This window comes from Mustela putorius, unplaced genomic scaffold, assembly GCF_011764305.1.
Source record: "Mustela putorius furo isolate JIRA1106 unplaced genomic scaffold, ASM1176430v1.1 tig00000407_pilon_pilon_pilon, whole genome shotgun sequence".
Classification (NCBI taxonomy): Eukaryota; Metazoa; Chordata; class Mammalia; order Carnivora; family Mustelidae; genus Mustela; species Mustela putorius.
In genome coordinates, this window is record NW_025421373.1 from 21,582,002 (window position 1) to 21,602,170 (window position 20,169).

Below are 20,169 nucleotides of genomic sequence, written 5' to 3' on the forward strand. Positions count from 1 at the left end.
CAGGCCCAGTTCTCCTACCTGAAAGGATCGAAGGCAACATCCTAGACGGTCACTGAGACCAAATGTCTAATCAAGGTCAACTAAAGAGAGAAGTATCGAGTGCATGAGAGAAGAGACAAAGTAGCACCTGGCTGCTGAGACCCAAGTATCACAATGGGATCAGGAAGACAAATCTTTCACCACAACTTACCCCCAACAGTTCCCAACTCATAAAGTGCAAGCTAGTGGTCTTTAGGACTTTGGACTAAGGGAATAGAGAGCTCCACTGAATCAGTAAATTTATCAGTTACAGGGGCATTTTTGCCTTTAGCAAGAAAAACAGTTGTAATCCCAACTCTTTCATGGCTATTCCTTCCAACATTTGACAAATCACTTGGTGTCTTATATGTAAAAGGGGATTAATTACAACTTAGTTTTTGTAAGAGGATGTAATTGTGTTGGATGGCCACAAATACTTTGACCCTTCCCATCCCCAAGTGGAGAGTCCGTCCCTTCCCTTGGATCTGGGCTGTCTTGTGACTGCTGCAACCAAGAGTTCATGAAAAGTATTGTATGCCAGTCCTGAGACTAATTTTTAAGAGGGCTCTTGGTTTCTCAGAGACTCTTAAAAAAAAAAAAAAAAAAAAAAAAAAAAAAAAAAAGGCCTGTTAGATTTCCTACATGATTTAACATGAGATCATGTATAGAGACCTGGAACCCTGTGGACAGGGAGAGGGGCCCAGCTGAGCCCAGCTTTCCAGATGACCTCACCAAAGTGCTATGCATGTGATAAATTGCCTTGGACCCTCCTAGGCTAGTTCAGTCTCCAGCTAAAGACCACCAAGAGACTTAAGCCAAGCCCAAATTCCTGGTGCACAGAATTGTGAGATCTAATAATAATACATTGTTGTTCAGGCCATTAAATTTGGGGGCAGATGTTATATAGATAAACACAACAAGGAAACAAGTAATATATAGTCTGGTTTAATTGTGGTGTTCAGTTAAATGTGGCTGCATAGCAGTGCTCCCTCCAGTAGGTGATCTAGCCAAACATTTTGTGGCAGAGTTCTAGATAAAGAGATTTATCTTTCTGGTTGTAGTAACTGGTTTTGTAATATTCCAGTTGCTCTGGTTCCCCTTTGAAAGAGATGGAGAAGCAGAAGAAGCTTTAAAAAAAAAACAAAAAAAAACAAAACCAAAACCAAAAACAAAAGCTAAAGGGCTTTCCTTATGTTCCCCAAGGAGCTTGGCAAGTGGTCAGTCACCTAGAGGATCAATGAAGAAAGACCCCATCAGGGATATTCATCAGGAGCCAAGGACATAAAGGGGAACTGAGAATGTACCCAAGAGCAGAGTGAGAACTTGCATTCCAGGAAGAAAAAACTGGGGGCTGGTGAGACAGGGAGAGAAGCCTTTCCATCAGAGACCTGAAGGGCATCAGAGTGGGCCTCTGCAGGAGCCATAACCCCTGTGCAATTTGTAGATCTAATGTTTACTGTTCTCTTCTCTGTTAAATATTCTTCTGTGCCTTCAAGATCAGAAAACTTGCAAGAAGGGGAGTATCAGCTATCTAAGAGGGGGTCTTCTTGAGCTATTATAGACTAAAGATAAAGGAATAATCTGCCAAAACTGCCATCTGAAAACATCCTGGCAGGGCTTACTGAACACACATGAAGGTTTCCAAGGTATCCTAAGTTTAGGACATGTGTGGATTGAATTTAGGAGAGTCTGGCACCAGGCACTGGATGACTGCCCCATCCACCCTTCCAGACTCAGCTCAAGAGTCCTATCACCTAGAAAGTTCTTTCTGCACCACCCCCCCAAAAAAAAAACAACAGGAGAGAATTCCTTCTGTTAGAGATCTGTAATTGGTTCCCCATCTCCGGTCTGGGTTTTCATAGTTCTTTGTCTATGCCTGCAACACAGCTGCTCTCCAGTTGTACCATAATTGTCTGTTTCTTCTCTCTGCTACAATGACCACTATTCCTAACAGAGGTGCCATGCACTCACTGAGGGCACACTATGCAGCCAGAGGTGTATTCTATACTGTATCTAATTCCTATAGCCACTCTGGGTGTGGGGGAGAGGCAGAGGGAGAGAAAGTCTTAAGCAGGCTTCATGTTTAGCACAGAGCCTGCTGCGGGCTCAATAACATGACCCTGAGATCATGACCTGGGCCAAAATCAAGAGCCACCCAGGCACCCCTTATCCACATTTTCAATATGAGGCAACTGAGCCCCAGAGAGTTCAATCCATTCAACTAATATCATACGGCCAGGATACAGTAAAACTGGGACTTACACCCATTTCCACCAAAGTCCATGCTCTGGTAATGCTGGTAAAAAGAAATGGGCAAGTTGATATCAAAGCAAGCCTATTTAGGAAGAGGAAGGAGATTATGTGGCACTCTATATGCTTTTTGAGCTGAGGACCCATGGAAAAAAAAGAAATATATTTAAATAACTTAAAGATACTCCTGACAAATAAGATAATATACAGGAATAATAACTAAAAGCCTATTGCAACAACCAAGCAATGGGAGGGGGGAAAGGAGTGAGGAAGAAGAAGATGGATTGGAAAGATATTTATGAAAATACATCTACGATTTGGCATCCAGTGGTCATGGTAGGTAAGTCAATGATGATTTCAAAGAATTGCATTTAAATGACTAAAAGATGACTAATAGATGCACCTTTGATGTACAAAGTAGAAAAGGGTATTAGTTTATGATGGAAATTTCCACTTTGGGCACATTGGAATTAAGAAGACAGACAGAAACTTAAGGCAAGAGGCTAAAGAGACAGGCAGAGATGGGACCCCAGAGTCCAGCATGGGACACAACTGCAGGAGAGATGACAGTAGAGGTACTGGTGAGGCCATTGAATGGGTGAGCTCTCCAAAGGAAATGGGGAGAGGCCCAGTGCTGGCTGGTTGAGGGGCAAACCTTGAAGGACTCTCAGTCATTCAACACAAAGGAAAAGGCAGCTACCAGTGTCTGGGAAGGCACCCCAACAACCAGTAGAAATTTTCATTTGAAAAAAAAAAAAACAATAATGGAATGACAGTGTGGCTAACATTTACTGAATCCTTACTACGTACCATGTACTGATTTATGTTCTCTGCATGCATTCCGCTATTCATTCTTCATAAACTCCAAAGAGAAGGTACTATTATTAGTATAATGTTACAGCTGAGTAGATTAAAACCTAGAAAATTTAGGTAACTTCTCAAGATGAGACAACTGATAACTGCTCAAGCTGGGATTGAATCCAGGCTGTCAACATCCCAGGCCTCGTCCTTAACCATTTGCTACATTGCACATTCTAGAAGGGCAGAAAAATGAACATTGAAGTCTGCCCAAGCAACCACAAATCACATCTCAGAGAATCAGCTAAATGTGCCTGGAGCACCTACTGGGGACTGATCAGAAGAGCACAGGACAGGTGAACTGGAGGGTGACTCTCAAGGAGCTTCTAGTGTAGGCTGAGAAGGACCTAAACCAATGATTAAGATAAATGATAATTGATATTTAATATTCTGTGGGCACTCAGAGGAAGAAACAACAAATCTTTAGGAATGAAGCCTGGCCAGTTGGTAGAGAAGGTGACATATTTTGCCTGAATAGTGAAAGGTAAGAGTTCATCAGGAAAGAAAAGGAATGCAAGACACAGGCAGCAACACGGGGCTATGAAGAAGCATATACTCAGGATACGATAATAGATCACTCGTGGGTGGGAGCTGAGGTAGGAAAAACAGACTGAGGACATGTTGGGAAAAGCACTGAAAGACAAGGTAAGAATTTAGCCTAGAGTTGATAAGATGTCACTGAGAAACCTCTGAGACTTTGCACATGCTGTTTTCTGGAACCTTCTTTCCCCATGCCTCCTCTTCTTCCCTTTACCTATGTAAATATATGACATGTAAATATAAAAATATATATGTAAAATATAACGTGCATATTAAACAGATCCCAGCCTCACTGTTACTTCCTCCCAGAGCTTCCGCTGCTTTGGAGACCAAGTTCTCTTTGATTTCTAGGGCCACCATTTTACCATAATTCCCTATTGACTACCAGTATTCCCCTCCAGACTAAAAGCTCTGTGATTCAGAGCTTTCACCACTGCACTGCTCTGCTCAGCTCCTAGCAATTAGCTACTGCTCAAAGCATATTTGATGAAATGAATATAAAAATAAGAGTTCATATCCTCTAGCATGAGATTCACTCAACAAATATTACTATTATGTACAAAAGCATGAACCAGGCCTCAGAGAGTATATGAGAAGGGGAAACATAATACGCTTTCCTTACAGAAGCACATTTCAATCTCATTGGGAAAACAAATGTCACTGTGTGACACAAGTTCACAATGACAGCCACTTTTCACGTACATGTTATAAAACTGAGCGGTGCTACCGGGAGAGCCTGAAGACGTGTGGACATGTTTCTCTCTAGCACAGGATGAAATATGCAATCTTTGAGTCAGAATCATATGTTTAACAAGTAAACCTGTTTTAAAAGAAAACCTGTGACTAAGAAATGGTTGGAAGAGTTTTTGCGGATAAAAGTCATCAAGTTCTTGGGCTGCCAAGGGAAAGGGTGGCAATTCGGTATCAATGAGGAGATCTTGCAAGATCCCTTGCTGCAGGGAATAGTTCACTGGGTGAAGTGAGACATTTTAAAGGAGGGTCGCATTTGATGTCAAACACAGGACAAAGTACAGCACTGAAGAGGGAAAGGGGATCAAAATGGTTAAAAGTCTAAAAAGTTTGCCTACGAGGCCAGTGGAAGGATCTAGGGATGTTTGGCCTAAAACAAGAAGAGGTGGGAATAGCAAACCTTTGCCATGTTGTTGAGGCTCCATAAAGATATCTGCATGTCCCTCAACCAGCTTAACAGAAGCTGATGTCTGCTACTCTTGTCTGCCCACATCCTTCTTCCAGAGGGAACTGCTGTTCTCCCATGCCATACACTTCAGGTAAACCTGACAGCCACATCGCCTCACCTCTGCCCAGCAACCAGGTGTACCGTCCCACCATGGTGATTAGTCAAGACAAGTGAGACTCAAGCAAAGGCTGCCAAAGTTCTTCCATAAGAAAGAGCATTTATGTTTCTGCTCTTGCAGACTCATGAGTTAAGGATGGTTTAAGACTCATTTTTCTAACCCCAGTCGAAGACTGAATCCAATAAGAACACAGCATAGGGATAGAGAGGACAGATAGAAAGACAAGAACACAGAGAAATGTACAGAGAAGGAGAGGGAGACAGACAGAATGAGAAGGAAGAGACAGAAGAAAGAAGAAAAGGCAGACACAAGCAGAAGAGGGTGACAGAGACAGACAAAGAGCGCGAGTCTAGGTGGCATTGTTCAAACCCTACTGAGAGCCATGTCTGATACCAGATTTTTTAGCTAACCGAACCAATCAATTTATTTTCTGTCACATGCTGCTGAAAAAGATCTTACTAATATATCATTTGAGAAGCAATTCGGTCAAAATGCTATATTCAGAAAATTCATTGGGATATATACAGGGAAAGCCCTTTTCAAAGATTTATTTAAAATATAAATCCGTTTGAGTAAACTAAAAATACATTCACTGAAGTCTACTTCTTGCATATAAAAAGACTAGTTACAGAAGGGAGCTACTAGTTACGGTGGTTACCTCTGGGGTTTTCAGCTGTGGAAGTGCAGAGGGAAAATGGAGACCTTTTTTGTGTTCTTACTTGTAAACTGATGGCATTTTTTTTTTTTTTAACAATGCCCAGGTATTACTGTCATGCTTGTTTAAAACTGTGATGATTAGAAAAGAGGCTGCTGCAAGGGGTCAGGTGAAAGGTCATGACCTGGGGCATGACCAAGGAAGATGGATGGGAGGGTCAGAGGGAAGTAGAGAGTGCTGACCCCAGGAGATGGTGAGGGCTCCCACCGGGGGTGAATCCAGGGCCTCCTGTGGGAAAGCAGAGGCGACACATTGACCAGAAGATATCTGTGCTCTCTGCCTTGCTCAGCCCTCAGAGGGAACTCTTAGCCTAATGTCAGAATGTTCTCAGTGACTTGAGATTGTGCTGTCTAAGGAGCACTTTCAGCCAAAGGCTCTTATGGATACTCCTACATTCAAGAAGTATCAACATCTAGCAAAGGGAAAACTTGTATTTTATAAGTTAGTAAGAGTGATGTCTCCCGACCCATTATCAGTTGGATAATCTAACTGATTATCCAGTCTGGCCAGGACCACTCTCAACTTGCCCCCCCTGCCCCCCACTCATATAACTCTTGTTATTGGTTTCGTGCAATTTCATTCATAATCAATCTCTCTTTCTTTCAGTCTCTACCTGTCTCACACTCACTCTTGTACACCTAGATATAAACATCTCTATATTTATTTTACAGAAGTGGAATTATTCTGAACATTGAAATCTGACACTTGTTGTTTTTTGTTTCTGTTTTTGTTTTTTCCAAATAATACACCAGTGGTCTCTTTCCAGGTCAATACTCATACCTATTTCCCATGGTTTTTAGTGGCTGGATTAGAACCAGTACTCTATGACAAATACTTGGTTTTCATTCATCACAGAACCTCAGATTAAAAATAATCAACTGTACTATAATGCTTTTAATGCAGTTTTCTGGTCTCCCATGACCCATACTATATGATGCATGTAGTTTAATTATGCTTCAGAAATGATTTTTAACAAGGCAATAAACTTTCATTAATAGGATTCAATTCTCAAAGCACCAGGAAACACAGTGGATAGAGCACTGCAGTTGGGAAAAAAAACATTTTATAATATTAATGGAGTCCTACATCTTGCTTTGATCCAAAGGTCTGCCATCCCAGTAGAATTAAGAATCTCAGTCAGCATTTTTGCCTGGGAAGCACTACCTAGATCAGTTGTCTCCAGAGACTCAGGGTAGTTCCAGAGAGGAAGACAAAACATTTTGCCAGGAATCACATCTCACTAACACACTCACTCTGTGCTCTGGCTCAGCCCAGTCCAGCCCTGTCAGCTGGAAGGAACACAGAAAAAAAGAAGTTAGGGCACTTGGGTGGCTCAGTGGGTTAAAGCCTCTGCCTTCCGCTTGGGTCATGATCCCAGGGTCCTAGGATCGAGCCCCACATTGGGCTCTCTGCTCCGTGGGGAGCCTCTCTCTCTGCCTGCCTCTCTACCTACTTGTGATCTCTGTCTGTCAAATAAATAAATTAAAAAAACAAACAAACATAAGTTAGATGATAAATAAAAGTGTACTACTCTTCCAGGCTAAGATGTCGTGTTGTCATGTTCAGGGTGGACCTTGCAGCACAATGAGAATATTGGTGTAGGGACAAGAGATGCTAGAGACAATTGGCAAATTTCCCAGGCTCCTTGAGGAAAACGGACCAAATGAAACCATCTGACTCCATCTTATTTATGGCACTGGAGGTTTTGATGTCCACTGTCAGAGAAGGAACTGGAACTAATGGTGGCACAAAAAGAGGATTTTTAAGAGACTCCCCTCAAAAAGAGAGTGTACCGAATACTCTATTTGTTGAATAGTGTTTTCCAAATACCTAAATCAGTATTTATGTAATTACTAGTCGATTGTTAATTTCCCCATTAAAAGGGGGAAAAAGAAAAGTTCCATGAGGGCGGGACCCTGTCCTTTTTCATATCCTAGCACTTTCCCCCCTCAGGGAAGATATTCCACATATGAGTGGGATATAAGAAAGAAAAGAAAAGAAAACAAAACAAAACAAAAAAAGCAAAACCCCCTAAGACTCTTAAATACAGAGAACAAATAGGGAGTTGCCAGAGGAGAAGTGGGGGGCAGAGATAGGTGACATAGACAAAGAAGAATAAGGGGTACAAACTTCCAGTTACGAAATGAATAAATCACAGAGATGAAAACTCCGGCACAGGGAATATAGTCAGTAAGATTGTAATAACATTGTACGGTGACAGATGGCTACTACACTTATCATGGTGAGCATTATATAATACACAGAATGGTTGAAGCATTGTGCATAAACCTGAAAGTACTATAACATGGCATATTAAATATACTTCAATAAAAAAGTATACATGCAAAAAACTTAAAGAATCGATTTAAATCACAATTGCACTAAATTTTACAAAGCAGAACTGGTTTGATGGGGTCAGAGACAGCTTCTGGAAGGAGGAAAGGATTGAGCTAAAATCTGAAAAACAGGCAGGAAAGGAGGGGGCAAAGGAGCTTTCCAGGCCGAGGGCAGAGCTAAGGTCCTGGGATGGCTGAGCACAGAGCACTGGAGAGGGAAAGGAGGCCAAGACAGCTTGCAGCCCAGAGAGTGAGACCGGTGAAGGGCATCAAGTGAGGCTCAGGACAGAGAAGGAGACAGATGGCACAAAACCCTACAGGCCAAGGAGTCTGGTCTTGATCCTCAGTCTCATGACAGCCATTGAAGGGTTTCAGGCAAAGAAGCAACAAGATCAGAGTTGCATGGTTGACTCTGGCTCTTACAACTCTTACACGGTGTGAGCAGATAGGAGGAGGATAAAGTAGATGTGGGGAGAACAATTAGGAGGTTGCAGAGGTGGCTTACGCAAGAGATGACATTAGTTTGCACTAGGATAATAAAGACGGGGAGAAACAGAGTTGGATCTGTTTAGGAAGGAAAATCAGTAGGTCTTACTATTTAAATGCAGGGGATAAGGAAAGACCACATTAAGAATAACTACCTGATTCCTGGATGATGCATCTGCTGGAACAGCTATTCCCTGAAGAGGTCCAAGTTCCATAAGAAGGATCATAAGGTGCACAGACAGTTGCAGGAAACTGAAATTAATATCCACTAGCACTGTCGACGGTGCCTAGCCAGGCCGGTGCTATGCCTTCGGGGGACTATCTCACTTAATCCTAACTGTAATCCTGTAAAATAGATGCTATTGCCCCCATTTTTAGAGATGAGAAAACTGAGACTCAGAAAAGCTTAATAACTCACCACCGTTCTTAGAGCCAAACATTGGCAGAGCGGGGATTTGAACCCCAATCTCTTCAGTCCTACAGCAGATGGTTCTTAACGACCAGCCCATCCTGCTTCATGATGGCTCCCGCCTACTCGGGGAAAATGTCATGATTTCGAAAGATCCTGACAGTTAATCTGGAACTCTGAAGCCAAATCTCCCTAGGGAACCTTCAGTCCTTCCCTCAGGACTGCTCAGAGTAAATTTTCTGTATAAGGGAGATGATTCTTCATGCACCCACTTCCCAATTCTTCACTCCCTATTCAGCTCCTTTTCTTCCTCTTGCTTTTGCCCCAAATTGAAGGTTATCTCCAGGTGCCACAATCCCCCCAGCTTTGCCGTCTCCAAGTTCCTGTAACACTTCCCGTCTTGGCACTCATTTTGGCAATGATCACATGCAGGCTAGCCTGTAAGATTTCCATGCATTTTCTACTCCTTGGCATTTCATTTCTTTTCATGCTGATTTCCATGTATAGAGTGATTGTCCTCTAGTCTTTCATGGACTGAAGTCAGATTGTTGTAAATAAGCTCATAAACACAAATTTCAAACCACGAGAGGCTATGGGTCTGGCTGCCAGCCAGCAGCCCAGATTTACCAATGTCACTGTCCATAGCTAGAGAGTTTCATCATATGCGCATTTAACTTCAGCACATTAAACTATGTGTTCTTGGTAGAGCAAGAGAGAGAAGAAACTCACATAATTTAAACAGAGCTGGCCATTACACTCCCATTCCAATCAATAAGCACCTTTCCCATGGGATAGGAGATGAATCCGGTGCTCCTGCAGCTGCTTGCAGGCCTTCAGGACCTTCCCCAGGGTGAGTAATTCCCTGGACAGACTCTGATGTTCGTGTTTAAAGACACATATTTTGGATACATCATAATCTCTAATTTTAGTCAACTGCTTTTCCTATCACCCAATTAAAGAAACAGCGACCTATCCCTAGACCGGAAGAAAAACTGGGTTTCTTGGACTCTTCCAGAGACAGGAAAAGTCTGTCCCTGCTCATTCTGATAACATGTGACTTGCACACCACACCTTCTTTTGGGAGATACCCCTAAGATACAGATACCATGGTGGTGGCCTATGATCCTAGGATCATCTGAGTTTTAAATTGCATTCTGCTTTTACTACTGAATACAAATGCGCAAGAAATAATACAACTGACAAATGATATATATCTCAAACAAATAAGGCAAAGGTGGAAATCATTAGGTCTCCTGAAATCAAATGTGAAGAAAAAGAACAAAATCTGCATGCTAGCCCTGCATCCCCCAAACAAGCAAATATTCGAGATTTTATAATTAACTTTCTGGAAAAGATTCCCCAAGTTGCATGCACATAAAATCATAATACAGACACATTTTGGGGGAGGAGGTAATGTTTAAACATGAGACTATCATTCTGAAACAGCCCTGCTACCTACAGGGCTGGTGTATTGATTCTTACTCCCTCCGAGTTTTGATCATACCATCAGTATAAAATGTAGAGCTCTAGGGTGGGTCTGATTTCCACACATTAGCCCCCTGTCACTGTCTAGATTGCGAGGTCCCCCGCAGGCAGGTTCTAAGCCTTTCAAATCTCTGTCTGCAGGACCTGAGAAAGGGCCTGACTGAAAAGGAGCCCTCTGCAGAGACTGGAGGGTGTGGTAACCCATGAGTAGCCAGATTTATCTCTCTGAGATTCATCCCTTCTAATGAACCAGGAAGAAAGAAAGGTGTGGTCCAATAATCATCAGGTCCTTGCCCCCCACATGGAGCTCTGCTGTGCCCCTTGCTCTGCCCTTACCGATCCAGAGAAATGCAGCACAGGTGAAAAATTGATGCCGTCGTGAGCAGGACATCTAGAGATGTCCGAACGAGGCAAAACATCTCCCCATAGATCCAGATGTCTTGAACCAGCTCAATGGCACCAAAGGGCATCACCAGCACCGAAACCAGCAGATCCACGAAGGCGAGAGAGACAATGAAATAATTGGTTTTTATCTTCCTGTGAGTGAAAGCAGGGGGAGGGACATAGGAAGGGGGAGGGGAAGGAACACAAGGCGGGGTAAAAAAGGAGAGGGAAACAAAGAAGGGAGAGAGACAAAGGGGAAAAAGTCAACTGTGCAATGCATTCTGTTAGATTCCCTTTCCTTCCGGTCACACGGCATGCACGGTCCAACCACCGGACTTTTCCAGACCCTCTTGCCCTCTTGCACCCAAATCCCTCCATCTTCTTCTCTGAGGCCACGCAGGCTTGATTTGAGCTCCCCCATGCATGGAACGCCTCCTGAGGACCTAAGGAGGAGAAGGTTGTCCTCTCTCCCCAACTGCTCTTCCCTTTAGGCCATGGCTTGGTTATTCTCAGGGGACCCGCCCAAAGGGCCTTCTTCACAAACAGTGTCAAATTCCACTGTATTCCACTCTGAGCCTGACTACCGTGTGCCTCGGGTTTGTGACACTGGTCAGAATCGTGTTTTTACACTTTCTTGGCATCATCCCTGGATTCGTGCATGCCTTGCTTAGAAAGGAAGGCCACAGGTCAGGCAGGACCACATCTTTTATGTCCCTTTATGGCCTGGAGGCTCTCGATCCAGGCTGAAGTTTAGAATCACCTGGTGAATTTTTATAAATATCAATGCCCATGTCTCTCCCGAGATCACTTAGTTCAGAGACTTTGGGTGATTAGCCCACCCACGCACCAACACCCAAGGGTTTCAGATAAAATAGAGGACTCCTAGTCAAATTTCAATTTCAAATAAACAATGAATAACTACTTATTATAAGTATGTTCCAAATACTACATGGGATATACTTATACTACACATTAGCAATTTTCAAAAGGTCTTCAAGTGATTTTAATTGCAGTTGGGTTGAGACTCATGAAGTGGAAAGAGCAAAAGACACAGGTTTAAGATTAGTCACTGGACAGCCACCTCTTTTCTGAACCACTGATAAACCAGGGAGGTTAAAATAGATATGAGATATTAGATACATGAGTGTGTGTGTGTGTGTATCTCACACCTATTACCAACCCCCTGCCAAAACCCTAAGTTGAACACTGAAAAAAAGATGGGACAGAAATTATCATAAGTGCTTACACTGGTTATATTAGTCATGGGGAATTATGTGTCATCTATTCCCTGTTCTATTTCACAATATCATTTCCCTTTCATAATTACAATTGTAATGGAATTCATAGCTCAGATCCCAACTGTCCAGGGAGAGCCTAGCCTAGAACTCTACCCTGATTTCCTCCTGAGGTGTCCTCCTGCTACTCACCTGAGCTGCCTGTCCCTGCACACAGCCACCATCACCAGCAGGTTCCCCAAGATGGCCATCAGGATAACCGCTGACAGAAACGTGAGCAGCACGACCTTCTCCACTGACCCAAAACCCTCCTTGGAACTGAAAGACACATATGTGTGGACACACACACACACACACACACAGAATTAAAGGAAACTCTGAGGCACGGGAAAGAAAATCTTTTCCCTCATTTATCTTCAGGAAGGTAACTTGAACTGAGCAGCTGTAAAACACATTTATTGTGTACCCCTTGTATGCCAATGTCTGTAACTGTCAGTTTACATGTTATACTAGTTAACTCCTCCATTAAGCAGAGGAGGCTCAGAGAGGGGAATTAATTACCCTGACACGGCACAGTTATTCCCCATCAGAGTGCATGTGATTTTCCTTCAGATCACTTACTTCAGTTGTGCTCAGAAATGTATTTTGTTGATTCCGGTTTTGTGCACTTCCCTAGCTAGAGTGTAAGCACCATGAGGCAGAGGCTTTGTCTGTGTGATCCACTGATCAATTCAATTACAGTGTATCACTCACATTTGTCAGATGAAGGAAAGATGGCATTGGATGAATGAATGGCAGTAACTTGGACCAGGGTCTGCATGAATACAAGGGCCATCCTGTCTCCAGAACCCTGTCCCTGTCCATGTAGAAGCTTCTGTGTATAGGCAGGCTGTCCAAGGGAGAGGTCATGGCTTGAAGATTATTCTAACAGATTATTCTAACAGATTATTATTGACCTGAATAAATAGATCTCTGATTCTGGGAAATCCAATCGCAAAGAGCAGACAATCAATATGCCCGGGGTTCCTTTCACTGCCCTGAATCCTATTTCTTTTGGTGCCCAAAATCACAGCTCAAATCTGTGTTCTTATCAATTTCAGCATCTGAATTGGTCCTATAAACCCTGCCCTCCGAGCGTAAACTCAGCATTTTTTAAATTAATTTGGAAGCAAGTGTCCCCAATAATAAAGGCATAAAATCTGCAGGTTATTAAGAAGCTATAAGAAAAAGGTTTACTTTTTTAGTTTTATTTTGTTTTTCCAGTGTTCCAAGTTTCATTGTTTATACACCGCATCCAGTGTTCCATGTAATATATGCCCTCCTTAATACCCACCACCAGGATCACCCATCTCCCCACACACCCCTCCAAAACCCTCAGTTTGTTTCTCAGAGTCCACAGTCCCTCATGGTTTGTCTTCCCTTCCAATTTTGCCCAATTCACTTTTTCTTTCCTTCTCCTAATGTCTTCCATGTTATTCCTTATGCTCTACAATAAGTAAAACCATCTGATAATTGATTTTTTTCTGCTTGACTTATTTTACTCAAAAAATGGTCAGAAGACATGAACAGACAATTCTCCAAAGAAGATATACAAATGGCTATCAGACACATGAAAAAATGTTCATCATTACTAGCCATCAGGGAGATTCAAATCAAAACCACATTGAGATACCACCTTACACCAGTTAGAAAGGCCCAAATTAACAAGACAGTAAACAACAAGTGTTGCAGAGGATGTGGAGAAAGGGGAACCCTCTTACACTCTTGGTGGGAATGGAAGTTGGTGCAGCTACTTTGGAAAACAGTGTGGAGATTCCTTAAGAAATTAAAACTAGAGCTACCCTATGACCCTGCAATTGCACTATTGGGTATTTACCCCAAAGACACAGATGTAGTGAAAAGAAGGGCCCTATGCACTCCAATGTTCATAGCAGCAATGGCCACGGTCGCCAAACTGTGGAAAGGGCCAAGATGCCCTTCAAGAGATGAACGGATAAAGAAGATACGGTCCATATATACAACAGATTATTACGTCTCCATCAGAAAGGATAAATACCCAACTTTTATAAAAGTTTTGTTTTTAATAGAGTAGTACTGAAATTTTCTTCTTTAATGAAGTTTCAAAAGGATCTCAAAACTTCCAGACCCAAACCCTACATTACAATATGGAGAAATTGAGGCCAAGAGGGGAGAACTGAACTGTCAAAATATATTACTGTCTGGTTTGGGAGAAGCTCCTTGTCCTGTGAGCACCCCCCACTGGAAACACAGGGTCCCAAGATACAAGAAACAGCTGTCTTTACTGAGCTACTTTGACTGAAAACCAAGATGTGCTGGCTCCAGTTAGCAGCAGCCCACCACATTCTAGTTCTGGCCCCATCCAAATTTCTTTCCATTAGGCATGGAAGACTAGGGGCCAATTGGAATAAGGACCCAGCATTGCAGTGGTTGGAAAACCAGCAACTTCCTCCACTCCGCTAACAAGTGTTTTGATTGACTGATTGAAGTTGTTATGGCTAAGGGTTTAGGAAAAGAAATTCAACCTATGTTCATCCAAATCACTCTTCCATACTTAAGTTCCAGCTACCATGTTAACACATATTGGACAAGGAAGATTTAATTCAGGAGGAAAAGGCTTCAAGAGAGTGATATGGCTATCCCGAACTAATCTGATCTTGGGCCACGTGAATGCAGGTGAAGCATCTATCAAAGGAGGCGATAGTGGTTTTTCTCCTTGTCCTTCTCTGAGGCTCTGACTGAGAGCCCTTTTGCAACATGCCCGGCACCCCCTCCCACCCCTCACCCTCAATCAGAGTCTCTGTACTTGCTGTGCCTTCCTCCTGGAATGCTTCTTCAGTGGCTGCCTTCTTCTTCTCCTTCAGGTCTCAGAGTAAAATTAATCCCTGTTTAATGTGCCACAGCCAACAAACATTATGCATTTTCTTTATAGCACTTGTTATCTGAAATGACTTCTGTTGTTGATTATTGTCTCTGTCTCACTCCCACAGAATGACTTTGGTTCTCTTTTCACTGCAATTCCCAGATCCTAGCACGGTGTCTAATCTGCAAATTGTGTGTACAGGTATGGGTAGTACATGGAAAGTACTCAATTATTTCCTAATTTAGTGAAAGAAAGACAATGTATTCATAACAGTGAAGTTTATTCATCAATGTCTTTGAAGACTGGCTGTAGGTACAAAGGTTTTATCTAGAGAAGAGAAGACAGACAGAGAAGACACAGAAGCCATTTTTAACTAACTGAAGCCCTGTCATTTGAAATAAGAGTAGATTAATGCATTCATTCATTCATTCCACACTATTTTCTGACACCTACTCTCATTAGGCATTGTTGTTTATCTTCTAGAAGCAGAGATATGCAAAACAGAGAACAGACAATGAACAGATAAATGAGAAACTATGTGAATTATCAGCGATACATACTATGGTAAAAAATCTAGGAGGGAGTGGAGGATAGAACTCCCAGAGCGGGAAGAAAGGCTGGCTATTTAATAGGAGTCATCCGAGAAGGCACTGTGATAGGGTTGTAGCAACTGCTGTCCTGCAGGCTACAGAGCTAAGTGAGACCAATGGTCAGGCTGGAAGCAGTGGTTCTCGACTTTGGTTACACATTAAGACAAATACCTTGTGATTTCACTTACACGTGGAATTTAAGAAACAAAACATAGGGGAAGGGAAGGAGAAAGAAAATAAGATAAAAACAGAGAGGGAGGCAAACCAGAAGAGACTCCTAACTCTAAAGAACAAACTGAGGGATGCTGGAGGGGAGTAGGCGGGGTGATGGGGTAATTGGATGACGGGCATTGAGGAGGGCCACTTGATACAATGAGCACTGAGTGTTATGTGCAACTGACGAATCACTAAATTCCACCCCTGAAACTAAGAACACACTATATGTTCATTATAAATGAATTTAAATAAGACATTTTTTAATCACCTATGGAGCCTTCACAAATGCCAATGTATGAGCTCTAATCTCAAAGACATGGATTTAATTGGTCTGGGTTTTGCAGCCTAAATACTGGAATTTTTAAAAGCTCTCAAGTGATTCTGATGGGAAACCAAGGTTGAGAGTCACTGCTAGAGAAAGGTAAGATTTAGTAACAAAGAGTAGGAATTTTCTACAACTAGAGGGTGGTCTGCAACATTCTCCTGGTCTTGTTTTGAACTTGCCACCTCAGGAGGGAAATGTTTAAGAATACCTCGATGTCAATAAGCTACTACTTCACACTCATTACGATGGCTATTATAAAAATAAAACTGAGAAATGACCAGTGTTTATAACCACGTGGATTCTGTGGAGTTATGTGTATTTTATCACAATAAAAAAAAAGGTTACACTGATGACCACATACCAGGATATTGTATAAGCCTCCTGTGTTAGAGGCGGGTTGAACTGGCTGATCTTTGGTTGCTTTCTAGTCTATGGACAATGATCTGAACATAGTCTTAGAGCATGGATTCTTCATCAAACACACCCTCATCTTTAGAACCAACTCCCCTGTATTGCCTTTCCTCTTATAGGAGAAAAAGCCAGACTGAAGATATGTGGTGAACACCTCTGGCAACAGAGAATTTCATTTCAAATCAAAAGGGTATGTCGGGGTCAGAGAATCCCAAGTTCTGTGTTATGGTTCGTTTGTGGCCTCCAATTAGGAGCTTAAACTTTAAACTGTGAGTGACAAGCAAAATTTAAATCATGGAAGGAGCTTTTCTAATTAAACAGAAATGTTCACTGAACTAAATGTAAGTCCAGTAAGGATAATTAAAATAAATCAGGAACCACGTCAGCAAAATCCAAGTTACATCCTTGGGTTACCTCTGACAGCCTTCAACCACTTGGTCAACTGCAACCAGGCAGTCCTCCTCTGGCCAAAGAGCTGTCCATTCCACTAAACTTGTTCTTGGATAGCTGTTCTTACAAGAAAATTTCCTTTCTCTTCTTTTTTAAATATTTATTTATTTTGGTGGGGGGACGGCCAGAGGGAGAAGGCAAAAGAGAATCTCAAGCAGACTCCATGCTGAATGCAGAGCCCAACTCAGGTCTTGATCCCATGACCCTGAGATCATAACCCCAGCTGAAACCAAGAGTCAGATGCTTGATCCGGCTGTGCCACTCAGGCATCCCTCCTTTCTCTTCTTCTTTGCTTTTTTCAGTGATTTCTTGATCTATTAATATAGAAACCACAGACTTGTTAGCTCTGTGTACCATTTTCTCTGTTCTTAATAGAATAAAATGTATAACAATAATTCTGGTTAAATTTCCATTATAAATTTATAATTTCCATTATAAATTTGAATATAAATAAGTAATCATTGCTATTAATATCAAAACTCCATATAGGGACAATAGTTAAAGTTTTAGGTTTGTAACCTCATCCAGAACCATTGTTTTCAAGGTCACACACATGCAGAATACACTTTCTTAGGAGTCAAGAACACTTTTCTCTTTTTTAGCACCAGCCATGTTAACAACAGCTATGTAACTTCAAAGAAGTCATTAACCTTCTCTCAGCTTTAGTTTCTTCATGGATCAATTGAGAAAGTTAGATTAAATCTCTCGTTTATCAAATATGTATTAATTGCCAACCACATGCCAAGCATTGTGCTAAGCACTGGGATACCACAGTACAGAAGGTGACCAAGACCCTCCCTTCACAGAGTTTACATTATTAATGGACAAAGACAATAAGCAAGTGCATAGCTGAAGAAATATAATCGGTGATCAGTACTTCAAAGTGACCCTCTCAAACTTTAATGTTCCCATGAATCTACTGAGGATCTTGTTAAAATGCAATTCTGGGGGTGGTGCCTGGGTGGCTCAGTGGGTTAAGCCTCTGCCTTCGGCTCAGGTCATGATTCCAGGGTCCTGGGATGGAATCCCGCATCGGGCTCTCTGCTCAGCGGGGAGCCTGCTTCCCTTCTCTCTCTCTCTCTCTGCCTGCCTCTCTGCCTACTTGTGATCTCTGTCTGTCAAATAAATAAATAAAATATTTTAAAAAAATGCAATTCTGATTCTTTTGGTCTGGGATGGGAACTGGGGTTCTGCATTTCCCACAAGCACACAAAGAGCATCCAGGATGCCCATGCAGTTGGTTCATGACTCATACTTGGGGTCATAAAGCTATCACGGGCATTGACAGGTTAGTGAATAGAGAATAACTCAGAGGGAAACTCTAGGTAATCAGGGAACATGGGAAGTGACACTCAGCTGAATTCTGATATATGTGGAGAATCCATGAGTTAGAGGGAGTCAGGAGAAGAGTACGTGCAAAGGTCCTAAGACAGAAAAGACATTTTGTATTCACTATCTTGGGAAGAGAGTGAGCAAAGAATAAAGAATCTGGGGTAAGCTCTGAAAAGTAGCCAGAAGCCAGATCCCTCGGGCTTTGTACACAAAGATGAGAAGTTTATCTTCCATCCGATAATAAAAGAGAATGCAATGAAGTGAATTATGCACAAAAGTGGCCCTGGGGATGCAAATGTGAGAGAAAGAGAATAAGCCTGTAAGGGGCCCTTGCCTGAGTTCAGGTATATGAGGACAGTGGCTTCGAGTAGGGTTGTGGCTATGGGTGGAATAAAGCTACATTTGGGAAGTCAAGGGATAGGTAAAAACAACAGATCCTTGGATGGATAAGAAGAAGAAATGGAAGTTCCATTTCTGAATTGCTTATCTGAGTAATGAGAGAGAAATCTCATGAGATGGGAAAAAGATGTTATGTGAGATACCTAGAAGACATTTAAGTGAAGGGGTGCCTGGCAGGCTCAGTTTAAAGAGCATATGACTCTTGATCTCGGAGCTCATGAGTTCAAGCCCGACACTGGGTATACTAAAAATTAATTAAAAAATTGTTTTTAAAAGACATTCAGGTGAATATGTCAAAGATACAATTGGATATTTGTGTCTAGAGTTCAGAAGGGGTGGCTGGGAAGGAGATATACTTGGGATTTCCAGCATTCTATGGGATTTAGATCCCAGGAGGAGGAATGTCATCATCCAACCAGAGGGCCAGCAGCTTGATAGACTCTAATACTAAGCCATGCCAGAGAGAAGGAGGAACCAGAAGAGGAGAATGAGAAAAAATGCCCAGAGATGTGTGAGGAACATCAGATGAGGGTGATACCATGGAAGCCAAGAGTGAAGAAAATGTCAAGTCGTAGGGGGTGGGGGTGGGGAGCATTCCTTGATAGCTCCCCAGAAAAACCACAGGACCACTTCTGGGAATGAGGAGAGACCAAGAGACAGGGTGACTAGAGCATTTTTTCTTTTTCTTTTGATGTATTGAACTGTGCAATAAAATTATATCTGATCAGCAGGTTCCGGCTTTGGACCAATGATCTTTGGAGAATGTGTCTCCTCTTCCAGTCCTGGTAAGTCTCAGTCACATGGGAAGCATCTTTCCCAAAAGTACATCCGCACGGGATCCCAGGCAGCTCAAAATACTCCCTATCCAAGGCTTCCTTCACCCATCCTGTTCACCACTGAATGGTCCTCTGAAAGAACTGCAGGTAAATTAGAAAAGACAGTATTTATTTTCTTGCCAATCAACAGTCGGCACAAAGGATGCTAAGGTACTCTGACTTAAAAGAGCGACCCGGAATAAAATTGGATTGTTTTTCTAGTGTGGGTTTTATTAACCTTAAATATAAGGTCCCTGGTGTTTTCAAGAAAGATGAAAGATTGGGTATTGACCAAGGCGATCTTAACTTTCTGCTCAGCTTGACTAGACTTTAGACAGACTTCTCTGTACTCTAGATTCTGGCCTCCCTTTTCTTAGAGTATTTGCCTTAGTTTTTTTTAACTGGAATACAGTTGACATACAATATTATAGTAGTCTTAGGTGCACCACATCGTGATTCAACATTTATGTACATTACGAAAAGCTCACCACCATAAGTGTAGTTACAATCTATTACCATATAAAATTAGTGCAATATTGTTGACTATATTCTTTATGCTGTACTTTACATCCCTGTGACTTATTTTTTAATTGGAACTTTGTACGTCTTAAACCTCTTCACTTATTTCAGCCCCTCCCCCTCCCACGACTCTGGCAACCACCAGTTTTTTTCTCTGTACGTAGGAGTCTGCTTCTGATTTAGCTTTTTTGCTCATTTA

At 42.1% G+C, this 20,169-nt stretch overlaps 1 protein-coding gene across 3 annotated transcripts in view; it reads right to left on the reverse strand.

The window, feature by feature from the left end:
- Positions 1 to 20,169, reverse strand: part of HTR4 (5-hydroxytryptamine receptor 4) — a 178,211-nt gene that overhangs the window by 67,307 nt on the left and 90,735 nt on the right. For all 3 annotated transcript variants that reach the window (XM_045079555.1, XM_045079553.1, XM_045079554.1), the window contains exons 3-4: positions 12,225 to 12,350; positions 10,750 to 10,950 (exon numbers count right to left, since the gene is read on the reverse strand). In XM_045079555.1, coding sequence (XP_044935490.1) covers positions 10,750 to 10,950; positions 12,225 to 12,350 — 327 coding nt within the window. The remainder of the gene's footprint in view (positions 1 to 10,749; positions 10,951 to 12,224; positions 12,351 to 20,169) is intronic.